Here is a 26,768-nt window from a genome sequence, read left to right on the forward strand (position 1 = left end):
TTTCCATAAAGGTATCAACCATTTGCAGCACCTTTATTTATTGCATAGATAGAGCCTATGCTGATGAAATCGCCAGTGTCATTAAAAATTCATGAGACGTTTTTTCCAAACAAAAAATTATTTCCGAAATTGTTTCTAATGTTAATACAAAGGATAGGTGGGCTAGACACAATCAAGTTGGCGAATATTCACCAACTGTATAACAAGCATGTATTCTAAATATCCAAGTTTCTGAGGCTTCCAGCTGTGAATGATTGAATGCCTCAGAGCAACTCCGAGCTCCTCCTTCAGAAAACATCTGTTCACCATTTATTAGCTGATAAATATGTAGCTTATCAACGAGGAGGTCAGCTACGTATTGCTATGGTAGCTGGAGATTTTTGGGAAACACTCGTACTTCGGCTGCTGCATAGTACAACTGGGCTTAGTAATAAGCCCATAAATTCTAACTTCCTGACTGTTTAGGGAAACGCACCTCTGCTGCCTAAAAGTCCAACACACAGACAAACACACACACACACACACACGTGTCCACCATGGAATCGCAAGGGGAATGAAATCGTGCTTTCTGGGTCACATCATGCAGAGTTGGTCTTCCAACCCCGTTTCGTAATTATTAACTCTTAATCGTTTATCAGATGCGTTTATCCTATGCAACATTGAATTCAGGTACATGTCATTAAGCTGCAGGTGGGTTCTGGCATCTCGCTCAAGATAGGGTTCGATTCTATTAACAGATGCTTCTATCCAAACTCACACACATACCTACACAAAGCTTAAACCTGACAGTCAGGGTCATGCGGTAAATAATAGAATCGTGAAGGTCTGGGAATATGCATAGGGTAAAAAATACAGATACATAGGCAGGCGCGCGCACACACACACACACACACACACACACACACACACACACACACACGTGAGGAGTACAGGTATGAAGGAAACAAGTGTCGTCGTGTTGTGAAAAGAGGAAATACAGCAGCACTCCAAATTCTTCTGGCCTACATCATCCTTCCCGTAATTAATGAGCCCTGTGATGGAAAATGTTGCCATGTTCTGGCTCATTTCACATCATATCCCCCTCCATCCTTTACACCCACCACACCCTTAAGGGGTTTGTTCACAGAGACAATATTGTCCGTTTGTGACCAAATCCAGGTGCCACATCGGGGGTCTGTTCATCTGGGATCCAGCAGTCCTATGTTATTGCAGAACTTCTAATCCAGTTTATGGTAGTAGTTCTGCCACAACAGAAGTTGGAGGGGGGGCAGGGGAGGGGGACTTAGAATGAGGATATTGTGAATTAGGATTGCCGTACCACTTTAAATGCTCAGTGTTACACATTTGGTGCAAGTAAACTATTGCGTCTAGCTCCATGTATTTCATGACAAACCGGTTGCAAGACCTGCAGAAATGTCAAGCTATTATTTGCGTTTGCATGACCGCTCAGGCAAGGACTACATGGACCAGGGGATGGTAAGCAACTCTTGGCTTCATTAAACAAAAAGCCTACAAATCGCAGTGAGTATATTGTACTCAAAAAAACATATTCAGCAGCCTATGCAAACAACCAAATGTCAATTTCCAGATGAACACAGACCCCTTTTGTAGTGTGTCGTGGTTTTGACTGTCTTTGAGTGACATTAAAGTGCCTTGCTCAACAGCAAGAGGGTGGTTCTTTGAGGGAGCGTTATGCAGTTACTGAACGTTGGGACCAGTATGGAGCCAACTGCTGCTGTGAATAATTTCATAAGATACAAGAACAATTCACTGCTAATATGTATCCATTTGACAATGCATGTAAATACAGCAACCACATCGCCTCTGTTACTCAGTTTTGACCAAGTAAAGGTTTGAAAGTACACACCAACTTGTCTGACAAACATGAAACAGCAGTTCACTGATAACACTTTTAAAAAGGCATTTATTGATGAAATACACACTTAGGTTTTGACAAAAGCCTCCGAAATTTTTCTACGTAAGAAATTCCAACCCCGGTCTCGACCCCAAACTCCTTGACTTATATGTGGCAATGAAAGAAACATTTCATTACATGTGCAATAAATAACATTCATAAAAAAAAGGCGGGAAAGGAAAATGGACACCTGAATAAGTGCCTGCATTCACCAAGAAAAATAGACAACAAAAACAAGAAACAAACAAAGTCTGAAAGGAAAAACTGTCATAAGAACCCGAAATAAGAGACGGAAAGCGTAGTAAAGTCCAGTCGTTTTGTGTTTGCGATGCATTAGTGTAAATTCTGAGATTCCCTGGTTGCCTAACTGAAGGCAGTGTGTGTGACCTGAGGAATCGACTGGAAATAAAACAGTTTGAGCTGTACAGTGAAATCAGGAACTGTCTGAGAAACACATATTGCACATTATTCAAAATAGAATCTTTGTAAATACAAATGAACACTGCCAGATTGAAGAGAAGTATTTTGTGTTTCACTTTTCCCTCGATTCAAATATTAGCACACCTTGTGTGTGGTTGTTACACGGAAAAATGTAGATGAGAGCACGAACAAGAAAACAGGAAAAATAACATGAAATGTATTGTTATAAATTCCAAAATTTCAAAAGAACATGTGCATGAGTACAGTAGCCCGTTTCAAAATACAATGAAGTTCGATGGAGAGAATAAAGTATACAACAAAATGAACACATGGGAAAGAAATATGTTTTTAAACAAAACACAATATCGGAATATTTTACAGCCTCAATAAATAATACTAAAGTGGACAAATTTACAGAGGTCGTCTGTTATGGCTCATGGGGGCGTGCCAGAATATAGATCGCTGGGGAGGGGGGGCAAATCAGTCTCAAAACACTAGAAAGTTTGCGTAGATTAGTGTAGTACATCACTTACAGCTTTCCTCTCTACAGAGAACAAGTGTCTGCATGGTTACATTGCCTAAAGGCCAGCCTGCAACACGGTTTGTTGCGAAGGCCAATAGTTATGTTCTGTATTGCAGAGTAGTGCAGGTTTTTTAAAGCGCAAGCTCCAAGATGGACTTCTGGAGTTTTAGTTCCAACGTACTGTCAAGCTGACCTCTGCTAACCCACATTTCTGTTGTGTTGCTTTTTTCTTTTTAATCCTTGTCACTCACACACACACACACACACACACACACACACACACACTCTTCAGATAACTGCGTGTGCAGCAACCCGTGAAGCCCACATGCCACTGCCTTTCTACTTGAAACGCTGTGACCCAGCGCCTACAGGAACTACTTGAACACACAGCTACAACTTCAAAGCACCCGTACTGTTCAAGACCACTTAGTCAGGTTCCATAATGCATTTAAATAAAACATTTGTGCAGTACCTGCTTTTAATGTAATTACTTCACAAAGAAAGGGAAGACTCACATTTTCTCTCCCTGAATAAATTTGACTAGAGTATTTAGAAAAGTATCAGGTCAGAAGATGTTAGCACCATAGTCAAGCACCATGGGAAAGGAACAGACGAGAAGCTCCTCCCAGACGCCCAGCTTCAAGATCACCGTGGCAACGCCCCCGAAAAACACGACTCTTGAAACTCATAAAAAAAAAAGATACACATGACTCTAAAAAAAGTGACCTGAATATGCACACTCCGGCGTCATGCCAACACATAACGTGGCTGTTGGGGATGTTAGTGAGTAAGGGTCGCAATCTCAGCGGCTGCAGGGGGCGATTGTGTGTTCAGGTGTATTCTGAACGAACACCCCAATGTTTGACAATGATGCTGTGTGATGTTTATGTACCTAACGTTTTAATGCATCATGGTTTTCTGCAGGCCTTTGGTCAATCTGTTATGCCTAAGGTCTTAAATTAGAAGGAGCTGATGGATCACTGTCAAACCATGGCATGGCTTAGACAACGGCCAGAGGAGTTAAACATTGAGAGATCTTTTGGGATGTTTCGATTATTCTCCAGCACTGTGGGGATGGGGGGGGGGGGGGGGGGATTTTCCGGTAAATGATTCTGTATGCTGTCTCTTAAGACCCAAGGATGTGGTGGTACTAACCCGTCTGGGACACACATTGTAGGTAAAAATGCTGCCAAAATTAACACAATGAGAATAGTGAACAGGACACCAAGGGGTTGTCATGGGAACTATGTGAATCTACCATGAGATTGCATTATTGTCATTAGATGGGCCGTTTTAACTGTGTAACCAACACATTTCCTGCTAATTTAGAATTGGAAACCTAGGATTAGATTATATGCAAGCCGGGATCTCCAGATAACCAAATAAGGAGAATAATAAACAATAATGAATTAATAATTATGGTTAGGGTTATTATTCTCCTGAAAAAACATAATCAAAAACAAAAGGCGTTTTGGTCAAGCTGGTCATGAAAAAAATCACAAGGTATTTGATAGGTTTTCACACAATTTTCTTTCATAAAAATGAAACAGCCATTAATGTTCCATAGTCTTCCTGTTATTGATTCTGTTGTGTCTCAGGAGAGAGTTAATACACCGTTAGCACCTGAAACATATCAAACAACTTATTTCATCTCACAGAAGCACCTCAAACAAAGAACAAAACAGTGAATCGATGGAGAATGTGGGCTTTTCCACAACAGGTTGGGGTTGCCTTGGTGACCGAGGCAAAACTTTCCATTCCCACTCAAATCAAACATGAAGGTTGTTGTAGAAGGAAAAATGAATGAAACTTCTACCGAATCAATACATTGGTTCAAACGACAATAACACCATCTGAATAACCAGGGTTAAGGGTGAAGAGGACCTCAAAAGGGAATAGTGAGGTGATAACCACATTAAGGGATAGGGTGGTGGTGATCAGTCGTGAATAGGGAGGGGATGACGACATTATGGGATAGGTTGGGGGTCGATGGTGATCACATTATTGAATAGGGTGGGGATGACCACATTAAGGGATAGGGTGGTGGTGATCAGTCGTGAATAGGGAGGGGATGACGACATTATGGGATAGGTTGGGGGTCGATGGTGATCACATTATTGAATAGGGTGGGGATGACCACATTAAGGGATAGGGTGGTGGTGATCACAGTCGTGAATAGGGAGGGGATGACGACATTATGGGATAGGTTGGGGGTCGATGGTGATCACATTATTGAATAGGGTGGGGATGACCACATTAAGGGATGGGTAATGGTGATCACAGAGGTGATTAGGGTGGTGACCCCATTACGGTATAGGGTGGTGGGTGTTGGTGATCAGAGTAGTAAATAGGGTAGTGCTGACCAGATTAGGGTCGTTATCACAATTGGGAATAGCGTGGTAGTAACCAGATTAAGGTAAAGCGTGTTGGGTGGTTGTGATCATAGAAGAGAATTGGGTGGGGATGACCACATTATCAGATAGGATGAGGGTCGATGGTGATCACAGAAGGGAATAGGGTGGGGTTGACCACATTATGGGATAGGGTGGGGGATGGTGATGCTTCCAGTTTTGAATGAGGAAGGGATGATTGGAGGGTGGTTAAGATCATAGCAAGGAAAATGGTGGGAATGGCCATTGTATAACACAAGTTAAAATGGCCAGTGAAGTGTTGGTTATCAGAGAAGTGGGGCATTGGTGTTGAAACAGGGTGGAAATTACTCAGAAAGCTCAAGATCTACTTTAATGGCTTTGCTGAGGTCACAGTTAAAGTCCGACAGTTGAGGAATCTTTCAAGGGTATAACATACACACATGAGCACCAAATGACAAAATAGCCATAATTTGTTATACAATTGTGTATCAAAACTATTGGAAAATGACTCAGTCCCCTGTGAAACATCTGATTTTGTTCATAAATTGGTATTTTGAAGAGTTATTATAAATTTCTTTGAATCATATTTTTCACATTAACACTTTATATGCTGTTAATCCCAATATATCATTTTTGCCTTAAATTTGCAATGATGGAAGTTGGTAGACAGAACCAATTTCTGTCGCGATAAGACTGTTCGAGAAGAAGCAAGCTAATAATAAGCTTCTAGCAATAGTGTCAGCTATATATTTTCTGTGTCCAGAGATGTTTTTGATTGTTTGACAGCAGATGGATTAGTTACTAAGAAATGTAGATTAATAGAATAATAATTTAAAAGAACTTGATCCCATTCTTCGACTAAGCCCTTGCCATTTCTCCAAGCGTTTTCCGGGGAATTGTTTATGACAGTTTGATGCACTTTTCTGTTGTACCGTATTTGAAAAATAACAGCATGTTGAATGAAAAAGTATTTGAGTTGGGAGGGATGGATGACTGAATGTGGGGTACTAAAGGTTGGATTTCTGGTTCTAGCTGAAAACGCGACATAACAGCAATTTACCAAAATAAAAGCATACGAAGGCCCCGAATACACATAGAATGGAGGATTTGATATACATTTTTTGTGCCTTCTTCAGACAAAATAAAGATGTAGATTTATATATTCTGATACGGATAGCGGTTCTTTGTGAACCTATTTGTAAAGCCAGACTACATACATGTGGCCCAACATATAGATAGCACTTCTGGAATCCCATCTTTTAACAGTCTAAAGTCTCTCTCTCTCTGTCTCTCTCTCTCTTGCACTCTTGTAATGACATTTTATGTACAATATCTATATATAGAACATAAATTACTACACAAAAAAGTCAGCCTATTCACAATTTGACAATCTGAAGAACCCAAAAGTAAATAAAAAGCAAATAAAATAAACAAAAACCGAAACATGGTTTGATAAACAACTTAAGAAAAATTACATCTTGGATATAACTTTATCGATGCTCTGATGTGACTACAGTTGTTTGGGAAGAAACCTACCTTGTATCAAAAAACACCCTCCTTCCCATCCAATATTTAACCAGGAAGTAGGTTGAAAAAAATAGTACAAATAAAAAGAAAAAAATGGGTTACGCCCCCAAACCCCCTCACCGACATCTCATTGTTTGTTTGTTTGTTTGTGGTTTGTGTGTAAACAGAGCACCAATATATTCACGGCTCCATGTATCTCGTCTGTACAAAAGTATAAATATATGCTCTCTCTCCAGCGGGAATTATTTTTTTCCGTTCACATATTTAGGACGTAGCGAACACACAATAATAAAAAAAAAGGTTGATCTTAGTTCCAGAAGCTTCCAAGGGAGCAGTGTGTGCTGGAGGTCAGTGTGATCTGTTGGTTTGTCCTGTCGACCCCTCCTCATTCAGCTCTAGTTCTGCTGGTGTGGATTTTCTCACCACGGTCGGTCTCTCCCTCCCCGCGGGTTTCATCGTCTCAGTACAAAAAGAAAAACTATCCCATCGGCAACTCGCGATACAGAGGGGGAGCAAAACAGTCCTACCCAGACCCCGCTGTCCAACACAAAACAGAACACGGTAGAAAATACAACAGAAATCAAACCAAAGAGCCGGGAGTCCTGGCTACAGCAGGTCCATCTTCGGTCTGTAGTGGAGAAGGAGCGGAGATTTCTGGTGAAATAAATGGAAAATGAGTCTCAGCGTGGCTCTGAAATTATCAATCCCATTATACCTCTTGTTTAGGGCATTATTGTCACATGAACAATTGGTTATAACGAAGATCTCTCTCTCTCTGACTATTATTATTGCAAAATAAACCCTGGGGTGGTGATGCAAGACCCTGACGCAAAGCAGAGGGGTCTAAACAAATATAACAAAATGTTCTGTATTAATTAAAAAAAGATTGTATTGCTTCTGCTTATTAAAAACTCTGTTGCACGGAATTGACGATTCTGTATACCAATCAACGGACGGTGTGTGTAGCTCCACTTTTTCGGCACACTTTCAGACCGCATGGAGGAGTACCAAAAAATAGGTACAGGGATATTTTTACACACTTTACACCAATTAGTCTGTTAGCTTAAGTTGTCTGTTAGCTAAAAGATAATATATGAAGTTTGACACCACCCTGATTATAAATGTCAATAAATATCTATACACACACACACATCTACAGACAACGTAGCAGTAGTTAGTAAGTTAAAACATTAGGAATGTACACACAAGGAATTTGTCTTGGTACACTGCTACAAAATGATCAACAAATGCATACACAGGTAACTTAGTATTACGGTACATACAAAGCTCAAAGTGCGCACTTCCCCTCATGTTCTGACACTCTCATCGGCTCGAAAGAGAAATAGAATAAAATTGTTTTAACAGGGAAAAGAATACCAAGAAAAATGTTGAGGGGCTTTTCACTCGCTTAAACGCATCATATAGAACTCAAGGCTATTTCAGGTCTAGAGGCATGTAAATAAACACCAAATATTATAATTTGGCATAGTAATGTCAAATCTATGACATAAAATAATAATTTATATTCACGGTTAACATTTTACTGGAACCCCTTTCTCATGGTGTTGAACAGATCAATATTCCCCTCACACTGGAGTTGCTAAGTGAATCATTATCGCTGCGGTCTGGCTCTCGAGCGACAGATCAATGAATAAAACATTTGATCGATCAGTACCTTAAATCTCCATCTTGTCACAACAACAAATTTCAAAGTGTGGTCCTTGCCCAGAATCTCCTCGTTGCATAAAATGTCCAGCTGAGAGAGACACAAAAACATCATTATTTAACCATTAGTTGGAGTTTAACAATAAATTCGCCCAAAAAGGCTCTGGATTCAGTCCCGAATGTCCACCGTCTTCCTGAAGGCATCCTTGAGCAAGACGCCCTTCATTCCTGCCTGCTCCTTTATGATATGTAAGAATATCCAAAAATGTCTGCTAAAGACTAACAGAGTAAATGAGTAAATTAGAGACCTAAAGACATGATAGTGTTGGGCATTTAGACATGTTAATTATAGTTGGATGGGGTTAAGTAAGTAAGAGCAGAAAGAAAGAAAGAAAGAAAGACAGAAAGGGGGTCTAACAATACCTTGAGGTGGAGACGGAGGGTGAATAGAAAGGGGGAGAGAGGAATAAATAACAGAGGTAGATTAAAAGAGAATGAAGGAGACAGTGGTGGAAGAGAGGAAGAGAAGGACAAAGGAAGCAGAAAGAATGGTGGGCTCAGGAGGAGAAATGAAAGTGTCCTGGTGGAGTCTTTTTGGAGCACTGCCAGGTCCAGACCCGTGGTCCCGGTGACGCACCATGGCTCATTCTGTCTTAGTTGTGTTATGGAAGACCACCCTCCCTCCCCAGCCACCCACCAACACCTCCCCCTACACCCTTCTCAATGATGGCAGGTGCAAGAGAATAGCAGACATCAGCCCTGCGTGGGTTAGCTCCACCCTCTTAGGATGCAACTGAGAGAATATCAATCAATACGATGCCTGAACACACACACACCTACAGACACATATAAAGCCTTAAACCCACACCAGACCGAGGGGTACACACACAGACACACACAACACAGAGAGCTACCCATGCACACATACACACTGACAAACACACAAACAGAGCTATTCACACAAAAAACACACATACAGACACACAAGCTCACACGCAGTATGTGCTGTTTTGACGGAGACATGACAGAATGTTACTGGGTCGACACACTACCAAGGCCTGGGTGTATGTGGTGCGGGTGTTGGTTATAAGGGTGTGTGTCCGTGTGTGCTTTGTGTGTGAACTGATCTTGAATTTGATGTCTGTATGAGTAAAAGATTCTGTTTTTCGTTTCATATTTGATTAATTTGTCATTCGTAGCAGACATGTATATCCAAAACAGTGAGTGCAGACACATGTCATTAAGAAGCAGGTAGGGCGAATGGGAAAGCAGCATACGGAATTCCAGAAGCGCGTGGTGTGCCTTGCGGCCACCATGGGGCGCTGTACCTCGTTGAAGGAGGTGAGGTTGAGCTTCTTGGCGATGAACTTCTTGAGGTGCAAGACGGTGGCCTGGGCCGAGCAGCGAATCCACTTCCTCTTCAGCCCCCGCAGTTTACTGCTGTTGCACTCCAGACAGATGCTCACCTGCACACATACACAGGAACACACACATGGAGCTCAATACTTGACGAATAAGCATTGACAAATGCCAACTCTCTAGAACCCTGATCGAACTCGTGCATGTTGAGCCGACATCCCTTTGAATCCATACAGCATGACATCACTGTCGATGTGTATACTCTGTTCATGGGGGACACCAGCACTTCGTAGATTGCTGTGTATTCATGTAGATAAAAGCTTTGTAGCGTAATGCAGAACGGTGGGGGTCTGCAGTCATGGACAACGAGTGGACAACACTGGGTTTGTGGACTGCCAGACTGGAGAAAATAACAACAAAATGGAAGAGTCGTAACAGACACCACAGGAAGATGGTAAGGGGTAAATTACAGCATGAACGTGTGTCTGATTGCATGATCTCTCAATCAAGGCCCTCGTGTGTGTGTGTGTGTGTGTGTGTGTGTGTGTGTGTGTGTGTGTGTGTGTGTGTGTGTGTGTGTGTGTGTGTGATCATAATCCAGACGTGATTATCAAAAATTGAATTAGAATGTATGTTAAGGATTGAAATATTCAAATGTAAAGTATTCCCTATACACGACTGTGACATATAAAACTATTCACATATCTCTGGGGTATTTCAGAATGTGTTACCACGGAAACGGCAGAGCAGGTTGGTGATTGGCTGACGGGATTTTGCTATGACCTTGGTGTCTTTCACCTTCTCCTGGCTGTTTTCCTCCAACCGGGGCGGGGCTCTCATTAGCTCTCTCTTTCTTCTCTCCATGCCTCTTTGCCCAGCTTACCCCTCTTTCTCTCCATCTCTCTCAAACTCCCCCTCCTCTCTCTCTCCATCTCACCCCTCTCCGTCTATCACTCAACCCTCTCTTATTCACCCTCTCTCTCACCCGCAACCACTCATCTTTCTCTGTCTCTAGGCCCTTGTTCTCTCTCTTTCTTCTCTCCATGCCTCTTTCCCAGCTTCTCTCTCTCTCTCTCTCTCTCTCTCTCTCTCTAACCCTTAATTGCCAAAGCAGAGGAGAGGTAGCAAAAAACAATATTGTTTATCAGTACATGCATTGCAATAGTTTGATTTTCAAGCTATCTCTCCCTACCACAGCCTCGAGGTGGTTTGCTGTATGGTCGGCTGTTAGGGGGTACACAGCCACTGAGGATTCATAGAACTCTAGTGTCAGGTTCTAGACATCGGCCTGTACCGTACGACCTAGCGGCTGGAGGCCTGATCTCGCCTCTTCTGTTCCTCCTCTGCTCTCCTCCTACACACATTTCCCCTATTCTCGGTTTTTTTCCTCCTCCTCCTCTTTTCTAAACTGTAAGCCTCTTCTTAACTGTACTGATTCTTTCTCTCCAGTTGAGCCAGTGAGTCAGTTACTTATGAAAATGTGTTGTTGGTCTTAAATATTATACCAGGAAATACTGTATGTCCCAATTTCTCTCAGAGACTCATTTTATTAGGTTTTATTCAACCAACAGCAGGGCCTCTTTACATTGAAGGCATCATGTTGTGATGTGTGTGAAGTACATCAGCATGCTCGGCAACATATAACCACCCACATTCACACATGCCAATTAAAGCTAGGGTAGGCAACTTGGCGAAACCAGCCAGAGTAAGTTATTTCCTTTAAATACCCAACCGAAAAATCCAACCTCTCCCTTCGGGCCATCCTTCTGGTCTGCTGAGTGCGTCGTGGGTAGACCCCAGTCATGAACAATGAGTGCACTGGCAGTGTGCGCAGGTCGCCGGGTAGGTAGAAAGCTATGTAGACTACCCAATCCGTTACCAAGGGAAGTGCACGTGCGCTAACATGCATAGCATGTAGCATGTAGAGTGAGCCCCATGCGCTAACTGACCAGCCGCAACCATCTCCTCCTCTCTCCAACCATCTCCTCCTTAGTACCTCATCTCTCCTCCACATATCTATTACATCCAGTTTGTCTACTCTGAGTCCATTCTTCTCCCTGTCCAGGACTTTAACTTATCTCAGTACTTTTCGGCTTCTCGTCTTCTTCTCCCACCTTGTGATCCTCTCCTTCTTATTGTTCTTCAGTGTTAGAACTGTGGTCAACAACATGCTTCACTCACATCGCTATGCACCAAGCCTCAGCCTTCCCCACGCCTTCTCCCTCTCTGTCATTCTGCCCACTGCAGTGGTACCATTATGTATTCTGAACCCGTTTCAGAGGGCGGCTGAATGACCTTCGACCCCCACCAGACACGATGTCTTTCCCTGCGGGCAGGAAGCGAGCCGATTGGCTGCTGTTGACAGCTTCTTTTAGGGAGCACTTTTTATTCAAAAGGCATGTCGGAAGGCCAGAGTGTGCCATTTGGCCTCAAGCTCTGCAGGATTATTGACATTTGAATTTAGATCTAATCCGCAGAATACCCCTAATAAGAATATTACTAACAGTTGCTAGATAAGACTTTATCTACATTATAGACCTGGTTGTTCCAATGCAATTCACCAAAAGCTACGACACATCTCAATTTTAACAACCGAAAAATAACAACAATCTTGTTCTTTACCTTGGGTTTGGAATTTAAGTAATATAATTTAATAAAAAAAAGGTTTAAAGAGTCTGCTTGGTAATTTGAAGTCAACTTGTCTTGCTTCCTATTGGTTTAAAAGGTTTTTTTAGTAACTGTGCTGGGTGCAGGGGCTTACTGATGGATTGGATGCTTTGTTCGACATCAATGCAAATAAAAAGCAACACAAGCTGCAACTTTCAAAAAGGAGAATTTACCTAAATGAGAACTGAGAAATTGTTGAAAAAACATTAATGGCTTCCCCCAAAGCAAATAATAGTTGATCAGGAGAAGTTAGGAATCTCACATTTTGCTGGGGATTAAACCTGCAAGCATCCCGTCCCTATGAGGCCTGCTATGTGCTGCTAGCATGGTTAAATGCACGTGATTGGTGGAGCCATACCTGTTCGTCGCTACGGTGATAGTCATTGTCCTCCTCTGGTTTCTCTTCCCCGGCCTCCTTATTTGTCGTCTCCTCTGATTTTGCGTCCCCTGGTGAAAAAAATAAGAAGATGAGGGACCCTAGCCTTCTAACGGGATGTTAATGATAGTGTGTTTAACATTATGTATGTCAACACACACAAACCCACACACACACACACACACTCACTGCATGGCCAACACTAACCCATCATGCATTCTGATAAATAAAGATAAATTGGTGCATAATACATGACTTGTTCAGATGTTGTTCGACCAAAATTCTAACAGTGATCCAACATGATTGGCCTTCGGTGCTATCTAGTCCACATCGACCAAAAGACATGAGCCATTATAAGAGGTACTTATTGGTTCAATGCGGGGAGAAATCCTGTTCTGTTCTGACAGAAAAAGGCGGTCTGCAATCTGCTATTACACTGTGTGGCTAATCAATTAAATGCTGGGGGTACGAGGTTGGTCTGATAGCCGGTTAGAGAGTGCCCGTCCCTCTGTGATTTAACAGCTGGTGTCTGTTTACCAGCAAAAATCATCAGAAATCACACACTACGGGCATTTCATCGTCTAAGGGTGTTGAAAAAAATCTTTATTCTCACTCCTCCTCGGGTGAGGAACCCTGCGTCAAGACAGGAAAATATGTCCTTCTATCTCTCTCCTTGGTGTCTTCTTTCTCCCTTACTTCAAAAGCACTAGCTCTCTATTCATCAGAGGGGGAAGAGGGTAGACGAGGAGGATGGACAGATGGAGAAAAGAAAGAAAGAAAGAAAGAGGGAGATGGAGAGAACGGCGGGATAGAGGATGGGAGAGAGAGGTTTGGAGAGAGCTAGTACGAGACAGATAATCACAGTCAGACCAACATTAAACTTAAAAGAGGAACAGGCTTGTATTGCTCTCTCATGTCACTGATCAAAACAACCTAGGAGAGGAGTGATGTCTCCAAAATAACCAAAACACCGCCCATTTCACCAAACAGAGCGTTGAACACAGATCTCAACCGGTTTTGAAGCGATGAACAGAGCTTTCTAGAGCTTTGGGATCTACAGATTTCAAGGTTTCAACAGCCATCAAACCCAAAATAGACTGTGTAGGGATAGTCACCCCACACACACACACACACACACTCTGCCTTCCTCGTGGTTCAAATCCACAAGTGTCTCTTCAAAATCTAGATTCATTTTTTCGTGTTCTATTAATTAGTGTTTCATTTCTTTGATGACTCAAAGAAAAGGTAATTTATTTTGGGCAAACCATTTGGGTTTCTTGATGATGCAAGTTAATAACAAATGTTTATACAATGCATTTTGGAAACAATTACTCCAATGCATTTTAATAATTTGGTTTGCCTTTTGGGACGCTTGTGTGAGGAAAAATCAAAGCTAATCCCCCATAAGGGAGAAACTCAAATTAAACTGCTGCTGGTTTACAATCCTGGCCAAACATAAGTTAGTCAGGGTTTGCTTTTGAAGCGCCTAGCCTAAGATGAGCTGTTTATACCATATTTTCCAGTGGCTCCTCTATTATTAGATACGCAACATTAGTCCCACTCTCGAGACAATAGGAACCACTTAACGTTTCTAAAGTCTAGCACTAAGGGCAATTTTTACAGGCATGAAACAATAACAGCATACATTAGCAGTTGATGTTTTCTGATTGGCGCCCATCATCACCTGACGAAAGTGTCCTTTCGGGTCCTAGACCCTCGACAATCAGCAACGAGACATGCAGTACCCCATCCTTCCCCAGAGATGATACCTATCGTCTTACTTTTGTGTTTATGGACTCTTTTAATAGGTCAGGGTTATAATAGCAGACAAAAAATAGAAGCAGCTCAAAGGAAAGACGGCTACGTATCAAACGCTAAAGAGACATATAAACAAAATCTGGCCCTGATTGTGAGCGGATTGGGAAGAGAGGTGGGCGAGGGGGGTTAGGCCTTCTCTGCCATTAACACGGCGATGATTGTCCCCAGAGAGTGGCCGGCTGATGGCTGACCTGGAGTGGACTGGATGGGCTTTGGTTCCCCTCAAAGCAACCTTGAGGGCTCCCGGGTTCCAGGAATAGACCCAGGGGCTACAGCACATGAAATGGGATCATTGCTCTTCAAGTTGAGAGTGAAAACGCTCTAAACCAAGACTCTGACTCCCTCTCTCAGTTTTCTGTGCTCGTTTGGTTTGCCAATGAGCTACAGTTAAGAAAGCACCTGTCGTACGGTTGGCAGGACAGAGATGTATGGAACAGCCAGTACTCTTTCTCCCTGCCATCTGCTCTATGTGTATACTGCCTCACGCGCTCCCTCCGTCTCTCTGTGTATACTGGCTTCATCTCCCCCTTGCGGCCTCTGTTTATCTCCCTCCCTTCCCTCCACTTTTTCAGATGTTGACTGGTAACAGGAGATTCTATGGTGAGCCATATGAGAGAGAGCGCGAGAGGCGAGAGAGCGAGAGAGACTGTATTTGTTTTCCACTATGTGCATGCCTTGGTTGTGAGTTCAACAATGTCTGTTCATCTGTGTGCATCCCTTGGTTATGTGTGCATGCCTAACTGCATGCGTATGAGCGTGCCTGCGTGTGGGTGAGCGTGCGTGTCGGTCAGCTACAGAATAACCTGGAGCCTCCAGTCGTCAGCCTTAATTACCAGAGCTAGAGAGGGGGGATTAAAATAGTGATTGGCCCCACCAGCGTAAACAACCTCTGGGCACACATTCTGGCCCCTCCCTGGACCCCTGCAGCAGCCGGGCCATCAAGCACCACTAGCAGGTCATCCCCTCTCTGATTGGTTAATCTCCGCCTCATCCTTTACTTTTGCCACTATCTTCAGCAGTCTTGCTGAGCTCTGCTCTTGTAAATTATTAGTTTAGCATGGGGCCAAATCACACAGCTAGCTTGCTTTAGCGGTTGTAGCATGACGCTAACTCACATAGCAAGCTTTTTAGCTTTAGTTTAGCAGGTATAGCATGATGCTTAAGCCTGGTTTTTACTGCACTGCTGCACGTAGACACGGAGAGCCCTCTGTTTTGTATATTGTATTTTTTCAATATTTATCAGCTCCAATTGCCATCATGGGATTAGGCCAGTCTTGCGTAGAAACCTCTACTGATCAGGAGGCAAATTGCATTGCGTGTCCAACATCCCAACGGAAAGCTTGAGGGGTCTCTGTGGTTACAGAGTTGGAGTAGTATACTTTAGCCTTTACTTATTTTAGCAGATGTAGTATGACGTAACTACACAGAGCTAGCTGGATGCAGCAGGAATAGCGTGCAGCCACCTGACGCAGCTAGCTGTGCACTGTGATATGGTGTTAGTGGGTCGGGTTTTACCATTCCGTTGGTCCAGGGGGGTTTTCATGTTGCACAGCTCTCCTTTGATGTCCCCAGGAACCTCCATCCCCAACTTCTGATAGAAGTCTCTCTGCTTCTTCATCTCCGCTACACAAACAGAGACAGAGAAGATCCCTTTGAACTATAGTCAGAGGGCTCTTTGCAAAGAGGAGAGAGAGAGAGAGAGAGAGAGAGAGAGAGAGAGAGAGAGAGACAGACCCCTACCCTCTTGTAATCCTGGGACGAGCTTGTATACAATGTCTTGCATTGTTCTGTCATGTCTGAAAGAGAACAACAGCAGGAGTAAGCTTCTGATTATTAGTTTATGAACATGTAGAACATATGCATTACAGTGAAAAAGATAAATAAAGTGGGTAAAAAAGAGAGGTAAACATAAGCAGACCCATCGTGCTGCCTAAATGGATCATTTGTGGTCAGACACAGCCCCCTAGTGTACAGAAGTAGAAAAGCACTACAAGAGTTTTTACTAGGTTCTTACTACTCCTGGTTGAAAATTATATTTCATTAAAAACGTATTAGGGAATGAATATTAAAGAGTTTCGGCTGTGTGTGTGTGTGTGTGTGTGTGTGTGTGTGTGTGTGTGTGTGTGTGTGTGTGTGTGTGTGTGTGTGTGTGTGTGTGTGTGTGTGTGTGTGTGTGTGTGTGTGTGTGTGTGTGTACCCTATGTACTGCAGCGGGTGGCTTTGGTGAATCACGATTCTACAGGTCGGACACGTGTTGTTCTCCTCCAGATACTTCACGAGACAGCTCCTGCAGACTACATCATGTATAACCACACAAACATATGTCATGCGTTTGTGTCGCATATGTCTTTAATCTGCTGAAGGTATGACAGTTGTGAAGAGTGAGAGCAGGAAAGAGCAGAACAGTGCAGATTTGGAAACCACACAACCCCTCCCAAGTGTTGCCGGGAACAGTCAGGCACAGTCAACTCCAAACAGATAAATTTTTTTAACTTTGATACACATGATTTTATATAACCAAATAAACCTTTTATTATTTACCATCTGGGATTAATAAAGTACTCCTTCTTTATAATAAAGTACTCTTCAGGCACAAGACAGATATTTAGATCATGGCTTTACAATAAAAATGTTAATCATTCAATTTGCCACCTAAAATTATTATTATAATGTATGCTAGCGTGCTTGTACACTTAGTATTCATGAGGTTTGTCTGGCTAGCCTGAGCAGTGCTAGATACTTGTGTTGAGCTCAGTTGAACTATCATGGGAACTGCACCGATGTGATGAGAATCTCTTCATCTAAAAACATAATCTGGCGGTTTCTCATCCAGACAAGGTGTTAGCCTACAGCTCTCTCTAGTGGAATGTTGTGGCACTGCTATGCATTAGTGCATATTTTATGACGTCGTGGGGGAACATGCAGCAGCAGAAAAAATGAGGGAAGTTTTGAAGAGATGAGAAATAAACTGGCAGAGAGAGAGAGACAGACTGAGACAGAATAAGTAAAAGCGAGAAAGCTAGAGCGAGGATGCACAAGTATCACAGTGTGTTGGTATACTGAGTGGCTTCAGATTTTAACTTGATGGATAGATTTTGGTATTGTCTGTGTGTGACTCAGACTTACAGGTGTGTAAACACTCCGTAACCGTGGTAGCATCAATCAGGTATCCCTCACACAGCCGACAGGTGATGTGGGCGTTGATATCCCACAACTTGATCTTCCTGGTCAGCATGTCGGGGTTCTACACACACACACACACACACACACACACACACACACACACACACACACACACACACACACACGGGAGGGAGGGAGGGTGTGCCGTTAGCATGTTAGCTGGTAAATAGACAGACAAAATAATAATAAGGTATGGAGGCCATGACTAACCACCAGCTAAAGAGCAACCGCTAAGTCGAAACGACTGTCCTGTGTCTGTTAGTTACTACATCGCACAAGGGCTGCAACTCATGATTATCTGGGTCGGCGACCTATTGCAATGTTGCCACAACGAGCACGCGAGGTGCCGTAACAATGCCATTACACGGGCATGAGCAATATCAAAATAAATCTATTTGTTATGTATTTGAGCAATTACAAACCTGGATAATGTATTATGGTTGACAAAATAATAACACATTTAGAAATAACACTAAAATAATTCACTCTTCTCAAACTACATAATTACTTATAACAGCACACACACAGGCGTGGATAATTTGCGAGTCTACTGCCTTCACTTCTTCCCTATTTATCAGCAGTCATGCTAGAGCTTGTGCCTCGTTTCCACCGAGCCGCGCAGTACGGTTTGGTGCGGCACGGTTCACTTACGTTGGCGCCTCCACCGCCAAAAGTTGGGCATTTTTCGATACTCCTCCGTTGGGGTACCAAGCGGTCTGAAAGGGTGCCGAAAAGGAGGAGCCTCACACGCCGCTAGTGGATTGGTCAATAGAATAGTCACTTTTGTGCGACAGGGGGATGAAAAAAAATAAAACACAGAGCCCCGAGGTAGTTTTGGACAACGGCGAAAGCTTTGTTTATTGAAGAAAATGTAGCACAAAAGTTTGCCGTCCTTCTTGGACGTACTCCAATGTTGCTCTTTGTTCATTGTGTCGCGTTCTTCTTTTTCCTTGGATTTATTAGCAGCCTACACTGTGTCGGGCTGCTATGAGGTCACAATGCTCACGTAGCTGCCGCGGCTATCGCCATCCGGCTTAATCCCCGCCCCAAGTATAAGGGGACTGACGGCGGTGGAAACGCGAGCCGTAACCGTACCGAACCGCTCGGTGGAAACAAGGCATTATACCATCAGGCTGCGAGAATGCAGTGATATGCGAGGAACTAGTTTGTTTAAAGCCGAAAAGGGGAGGAAGTCGCAAAAATATTTACTGATCATTTTGAGGTGAGAGGGTTGATAAAGAAGATATTTGCCGTTACAACCTATGAAGCCCCCCAAATGGTAGGGAAGCAAAGAGGACTCTTTAATCAGAAGATATTTTGGTATTGGCGCTCTAGACGGTAAGACGAACAGCGGCATTAATGAAATAAATAAATGAATGCATATTATGAAAAGAATAACTGCCACGGGGGTATAGGAATATTTTGTAAACATTGGTAAGTGACCGGACAGCCAAAAGGTTGCCGACCCCTGGTTAGGCCCATTGTTTATGATTAATCACTTAATAAATTAAATCAAAATGATCACCAGAGCCTTAAGAGCCGAACCTTGCATTTAGTATAATAATGATGAACCCCCAAATGGTTGAATTTCTGAAGCTCCAAGTATCAAAAAGGGTATATTTGCCTAATTCATTGACTAAAACAATCAAAAGAATAAATGTATCTATGTTGATCATCAAATTAATTGATTTACAAAAATTACATTAATGTTTCAACGATGTTTCCAAGGACACCTATTACCAACAGAAGAGAGAGGCGGGAAAAGGTCAGGGGCCACACTCACCCCTAGCGCCGCCATGTGGACACTGCGGTTGTCGTGGCGACCACTAGCGTTCCTGTTGATGTGCACTGCTGACGTGGCTAACGTCGTTTACCGCTAACTTCTCATCATGGAAAACCCCTCATCAGCACCTGGAGAGAGAAGGGAGGTGGGTGGGAGGAAGAGAGGAGAGAGGTGGTGGAGGGAGCAGAGGAGTCGAGGAAAGGGATGGAAGATAGGGATGGAGGAAGGGAGGGAAGGGGGAGAGGAGGTGGGAAGATGAGCAGTGAGAGATGAGACAGGAGTGGATGAGGAGAGAGAGAGGGGAGAAGAGGAAGAAAGGAGTGGCTTAACGAGAGAGGGAGGAAGAGGCAGCGGAAGGGGGGAGAGGAGGGATGAAGAAGGAAGGAAGATGGAAGGAACATTGTTAGAATAATCTGTATTATTAAGAAGAGTTCTTTCGGGGAGAAAAATAATTTTGGGACTGTATGAATAGAAAAGGCTGCTTACATCAAACGGATCTGTAAACAATTCTGAATAAAATCTTGCTTTGCCTTTGCTTGTTTCCAGTAACTAAAGCTACACTACATTCCTACAGCTCCCAGTATGCTCTGCTTTAGCACAACCCCGACATGGTAACTACCGTTACCTGACGCCCGAATGTGTGGTTGATTAAGAGGAATTCTGTCACAGCAAAGGTTCTGTTGTGAGAAGTGTGTGTGTTGTTTGCCTGAAGGATCCGTGACTTGTGGAAACAGCCAGCCTCTCTGAGCGTGAGGTAATGATGGAAACAACAGTAGTGAAAAAAATAACAGTGGTAACTGTCTCTCACACACACAAACACGTTATACAGGTTGCATTCACAAGTGCACACACATACTCTGCAGAGTATAGGGTACAGACATCTTTACTACCCCCCCACACACACACACACACACACGGAAGCCAGGGTCAGCCAACCCGTCTACCAGACTGTAAAATGAGCTTGTTCGTGCACAGGGTGTGTGAGGGGGGACTTTTAAGGACACGCGCTGCAAGAGCCAATCAGAAAGCAGAACAGGGATGCCATTATCGCTGAACATGGAAAGTCTGGGTTCTTAGCTGCGTGCTGTGAGCTAGGATGTTCATCTCAACGTAAAGCCATATTTCTCATGCCAGGGCAGACATGCTACCACCAATGCTGTTGCTGTTGATGTCTTGGGGAGGCAAAGACTGTGGGTTCTTAGCATGTTATCAGCATGCGTTATGGACGCATACTAGACTAACTACAGAGTAAAGAGATATTGAGACTAACTCTGGTATAGTCTAACAGAAGCTCACAGATGCACAATGACAATGGGAAGCGCCGGAGACACAGTGGGATGACATTGTACCCGTATTAGTCAATAAAATGGCCGCCTCTCTAGGCCTTTTTTCAGATATAACAAGTTTCCAAATACAGTTTCCCCCCAAAATACTCTCCGTAAGATTGAAAGAGGAAGTTTGGCTAGGATTACACACGTTTTTAAACTGCCAAATATGCCTGTCTTATGCAAACCTTTTTCCCGGCATGGTCCGCGCGTTTACACTGCCCGAGGTAAATTGCCTGCTTAAGCTAGCACCCCAAATTATTACATTGGCGGTTTAATTTGATGTAATTTCGATAAGACGCTCCGTAGTTCTGGTTGGGGGGGGTGCAAAAACAATGCTTTCTGCACTTGTAAATAGTTAATCGTGTTTGAAGCCTACACTCAGACGTGAACTTATTCCTGCATGAGGGTGTCTTCATTCATAAAATAATAAAATTTGGGGGTATGTAAATTGTTCTAAAGACGTCTAGACTCCGCGCGACAGCCCACCTTCTCCAGTGAACCAAGAAAGCCTGCGCCGTGACTAATGAGGGATTTTACTCCCTCGATTTCAGACAGGCAAAGCTGTGAAATTGCCGGGCATGCCAAGCCGCGACCGAACCGGCTTGGCAGTATAAAAAGGCCCACAGACAAACACACACAGCAGCATGTTCTCTGTAATACAGAAACTATTAATCTTAGATCTTAGCGATTAATAGAAAATTAATAAGTCAAGTAGCATTTTATAACGGAGAATTGTTGATTTGTTAATTTAAAGTAAAAGATGTGTGTCCAGGGAAAATCTGGACTTCTGCTAAACTCTACCTGCTCAAAAGGTTGACTTTTTAAAGGTCCCACGGCATGCTACTTTATGGATGCTTTTATATAGGTGTTAGTGGGCCCCTAATACAGAACGGTTATCCAAATAACAAAGAAGTGTACAACACTTGCGTAACAGTGCGTGTGTGCGTACACACACACACACACACACACACACACACGGTTGTAGCTAATTGTCTCATTGGCGGGCAAGATTATGATGACATATGGAGCCAAATTCCCAATCGGCGCCTCTGAGCTTTCATTCTTTCAAAGGCGGAGTAGGATACCTAGTGCTCGTTTTACACCTGACGCCATTTCTAGCCAATAGGGGACCATAGGCAGGCGAGGGGAACTCATATTAAAGGGCCCATGACATGCCACCAGGTGTGGTGTGATTAGCCGTTACAAGCCGTTTCTGAAATCGGCCCCTTCTGACATCACAGGTGGGCTCGTCCACCTAGATGTGTGACGGATAGATGAGCAACGTTTGCTACAGTCCACCGGGTAAGCTGGTAGACTGATCTATCCAGCACACATCTAGGTGGACACGCCCACCTGTGATGTCATAAGGGGCCGATTTCCAGAACGGCTTGTAACGGCTAATCACACCACACCTGGAGGCATGTCATGGGACATTTAAGTAAGAAAACCTCCTAAAGTGAAATTTTCATTCCATGGGACCTTTAAGATCTGGGCCAATGACATTGTTCAGGCTTGCATTATGCATGCAGGCTTTATGCTGCTTCTCTTAACGTCGTCCTAATCTGAATCGGCCATCAGCAAACACTCCCAGAACAAGTGTTAAGAAAAAAATAAAACATAGTGGTCCGTTAATGCTCAAATAAAAACAGAATAATTAAGCATTGAAATAACTTATCAGTATTTTTTGCCTCTGAATTTAACTCAATTCAATGTATAAAATTCACCTTTAAAAAATTAAACATCCCCAAATTCAACATGCCTCAGCTGCAAAATTCAATGTAGGAAATTCAGTGTTAACATCCGGGGACCATAGGAAGAGCAATCGATCCTAGATGCTAGATCTCCTTGCTAGTCAAGCAAGGAGAGCGAGCGGGAATAATAGTGTCACTCGTTGGATACCTGATTCTAGGCATTTTACACTGCCAAGCAGGTGTTACACCGCATTCTGCAACAGGCATGGTCACCATCCACGTTGTCTCACAATCCGTGATTGCGGACCGTCGAATTCTGTGATCCCACTGCAAATATGGAAAACGCTATTTCGTTTGCTCATGAAAATAAATCAATTGAATCGTGTCCCAGAGCACGATTGGGCGACTTATTTCGTCCTACACAGAACTAAATTCAAACCAAAGCATTTCAATTGGGAGATTTTTCTGCATTGACAGTGGGGTCACAGAATTCAACTGTCCGCTATCATGGATTGTGAGCTGCTGCTTGTGGACTCTGTGATGATCGCAGACATGAATCAGTGAGTACACATACAGATAGGCGGATGACAAATTAAAATCAGGATGCTGTTGGGCGCTTCCTCCCGAGGCCCGCCGTCTACTGGAACTACAATCTGCTGCCGCTTCATTGGCCACTCCGTGCGCAGTACCGTCGGCTCTGCGCGCTCGCTGCACTCGCGGTCCACAGTTGGCAGCGGGCTTCAGATTGCCCCCAAAAAAATATACCATTAACAAAACATAAGATCCCGGTTATTAAATCTGCTCAATCAAATCAAATGTGACTGGATTAACATTTTACAGATCCATCCTACGGATAGCGTCTAGTATGATCCAGCCAGCGGCGATTTCTCTAAGAAATCTTGGCTTCCCCTCAAATTTCTAAAATGAAATGGTCAAATATATACTGTTGTGTTAACATTTCATTAACTAAAAATGCGTTACAACACGTCCATCTAGAAGACGAGTTTGTTCCGATTTTTTCATTTTCACTGACCGAGGTAATATACCAGCCTGAGTTCGCACCCCAATTTACACTCCCGGACCCTACACATATTGACGGTTGCATTTTGATGTGAATGCGATTAGAAGGCTCCGCAGTTCCAGGGGTGGGACTTGGGTAGAGGTGTTGCTGTGTTGTCTCTATAACAGAGACAACGTAGCGATAAACATGACTAGTTCTAACTGGAGCTACAGTGAAATCCACAAGCTGCTGATCATGTGAGAAGGTGATGCAGTTGCATGAAACGAAGACTGGGAAAGATGCGATCTACGAGAAATACGCAGAGAAACTTTCCTAACAAGGCTTTTGTCGGGATAAAAAATAAGTGGTCAGCAAAATAAAGAATATGTTGGGGTTTTTAGTACTTGTTAATCTCGTTTGTAGCCAACACTCAGATGTATACTCATTCTTGCAGGCGAGCCTCTTGAATCATAAAAAAATGTAAACATTCCTAGTTTTCAAATTTTTCTAAAGAGGTCTACTCTCCGTGCTTAGCCCCGCCTTCTCCAGTGAGCTAAGAAAGCCGGCTCCGTGACGACGGGGGATTTAACCTCCTCGACTTTGCACAGGAAGGATGTTAACACAAACAACAATTTCATTTATTGAATTTTGCAGACCAATGTGCAATCAACGATTGAGCTTGGTCTGGCAATAGCCAGGCTAGCTGCTTGCAGCTTTCTCAAGAACAACTCATCCAAACAATCTTCACACTTGAAACTGCAGCTTCTGGGGACCGCAAGTAAGTCACCCGCCAAGTGTACATTTGATTGAACAGTTTACGAGAAAAATCCCTAGTTAATCCCCTTTGTAATATGTAAAGCATGGATTTAATTTTTGTTCAGGGTAACCACCGCTGTATTTAGCAGCTGTTCCTGAAGGCTATCTTTGACTAGTGGACTCCAGGGAAGGTAAGAAAGTGGTTTGGTTGTTATATAACGATAGTATACGTATTTAGCATCAAAGTAAAGTGACCAAGTGAACTGCAGACAAAGAACTGTGGCTTGTTGAGGCCCTTTGACGACGTATTTGTTGACTTGCTAGACTCTGTCTGCAGAGCCCTGAAGCCCCGCCCCCGCTGCTGCACGGAACTCTGCTAGTTGATGGTTTATTCAAAGTTTAATTATATTGAATGTTTTGTGTGTCCGAATTAATTAACACTTCACACTCCTCACTGCCCCCAACAATTCCCACGCCAAGTGCGAAGTAAATCAGATGAACGGTCTAAGAGATATGCAGGGACATGCATACATACATACAGACAGAGGCCCTCAGTGGGTATATAGGGCCTCAGTTTGAGTGTCTGGCGGTGAAAAAGAGAAAAATGGCCCCCTGCGTTTTCGTGTTAGGATTCGTGTGGATGCCAGATGACGGCAAACGATGACGTCATCGCCCACCCACCAGGTGGGCAACATTAGATTTCCGTCCAATTCGTTGTTTTTTATTTGTATCATTTTTGTAGCTTGAAATACAGCCCTTTGGTAAATTTAATTGCTAACTGTACATTAAAAAGTATTTTCTGCTCAATCTAAAAGGTTAACAAGTCAACTGTATGTTTGTATACAGCGCATAGGCTTGATGCGTCTGCTCTGCCTTCCTATTTTTTGGAAGGAGAAACAGCGCCACATAGAGGCCTTGAATATGTACCACAGCTTTTCTGCAGCTATATGCGTTTTTGCAATGAGTCAGTCATTACAGAGAAATTCCTGGAACGCATTGCAATTTCAGTTATCTAACTTTCTATGAGCTGTGTACGCCAGATAACAGGGAGTTAGGAGCTAGAAGAATAAGAACACCAAAAGAACAACAAAGTCAAGAATAACGTTTTTTTCAAATAATTTGACAAATGCAATATCCAACACATGTAACTGAATCGGATATCCCTTTATCGAAGTCTCTCCCTGTCTCTTGAACTTGTCGCTTTACCATGTTACTGAATAGCCACCCTCTCGCTCTCCTCTAAACCCATGTCACTGAGGAACGTGCCCGCTCTCTCCTCTTAACACATATCACTGAAGGTTCCTCCCTCTCCCCATCCTCTAACCCCATGTAATTGAAAGTCTTTTCCTCTCTCGCCTCTCAGCCCACGTAGCTGAAAGAACTGCCCTCTCTCCTCATAACCCATATCAATGAATGTCCATCCTTTTCTCTCTCCTCTAAACCCATGTAAATGAAAGACCCACCCTCTCTCTCGCCTCTAAGCCCATGTAACTGAAGGTTTGCCCTCTCACCTCTTACCCAATCTAACAAACTCCCGCCAATAACGCAGATTTCATGCACAATAGGCCCGTTCCAGGCATTTCATCTTCAGATTGTTGATGCATGATTCATTAACGATTCATTAAATGATTGCAAATTTATTCAGTCTGGTACGTACGATTCGTAACTGCGAGTGGATCGCTAATTTCGTTAATTCGTTCTTGGATTTGCACACGCTTTCACACATAGGTCCTGCTATTCTCCCGTCGTTCTCCTGATGGGCCGTATGTGTGAACAACATATCCTGACATTGGAATCCTGAAAATATCCTGAAAAAATATACTACCCCTAAGGTAGTATTTTTCCCGGCGGAAATGTAAATGACCTTATATGTGAATGAGGAGTAGAATGTCAGTATTTCGCAATTCACGTTAGTGGGCGTGTTGATGACGCTTCGGTCTGCATTTGCATGTCAAGAGTGGCACCCTAAAATCTGCCTGTTGCCTTTTGTTTGCTGAATGGTTAAAAAATATTAAAATGTTGGCACTGCTTTTCAGAGTCATTTGTGTTGAACGCTAAAAGATAAGTCTTATAACCCTAAAAGTACACATACAATAAATTACAATAAATTAGTTCACAGCTGCATGCGTATAGAAAGTTTTTTTTATAATTATTTACAACAGTTAGCTGAACATTATAGGGTCCCGGCCGACAGAAATCCACTACATTTGTCCCAGTGTTTATTAGAGCTAACCCGAATTATTCAAATATTCCAATACTCGTTCGGAAAATTAGTATTCAAAGCTTAAATCAGTATTCAGAACTTTTTTTCTCAACTATTTTTTTTTTTTGCAAGAAGCTAGAACTGCAATATAATGTCAGCAAATAATATAATATTTGGGATAT

General features: G+C 43.0%; 1 protein-coding gene across 1 annotated transcript in view; it reads right to left on the reverse strand.

Moving 5' to 3' along the window:
• Nucleotides 1-1,906: 1,906 nt before the first annotated feature.
• Nucleotides 1,907-26,768, reverse strand: part of pcgf3 (polycomb group ring finger 3) — a 35,486-nt gene continuing 10,624 nt past the window's right edge. Inside the window, exons 2-10 of the mRNA XM_079745076.1 lie at nt 19,609-19,736; nt 17,769-17,886; nt 16,840-16,936; nt 16,383-16,438; nt 16,158-16,265; nt 12,807-12,895; nt 9,751-9,888; nt 8,433-8,513; nt 1,907-7,411 (exon numbers count right to left, since the gene is read on the reverse strand). Coding sequence (XP_079601202.1) covers nt 7,364-7,411; nt 8,433-8,513; nt 9,751-9,888; nt 12,807-12,895; nt 16,158-16,265; nt 16,383-16,438; nt 16,840-16,936; nt 17,769-17,886; nt 19,609-19,623 — 750 coding nt within the window. The 5' untranslated portion in view covers nt 19,624-19,736 and the 3' untranslated portion in view covers nt 1,907-7,363. The remainder of the gene's footprint in view (nt 7,412-8,432; nt 8,514-9,750; nt 9,889-12,806; nt 12,896-16,157; nt 16,266-16,382; nt 16,439-16,839; nt 16,937-17,768; nt 17,887-19,608; nt 19,737-26,768) is intronic.

The sequence above is a fragment of the Pollachius pollachius genome (genome assembly GCF_949987615.1).
Source record: "Pollachius pollachius genome assembly, chromosome: 10".
Lineage (NCBI taxonomy): Eukaryota > Metazoa > Chordata > Actinopteri > Gadiformes > Gadidae > Pollachius > Pollachius pollachius.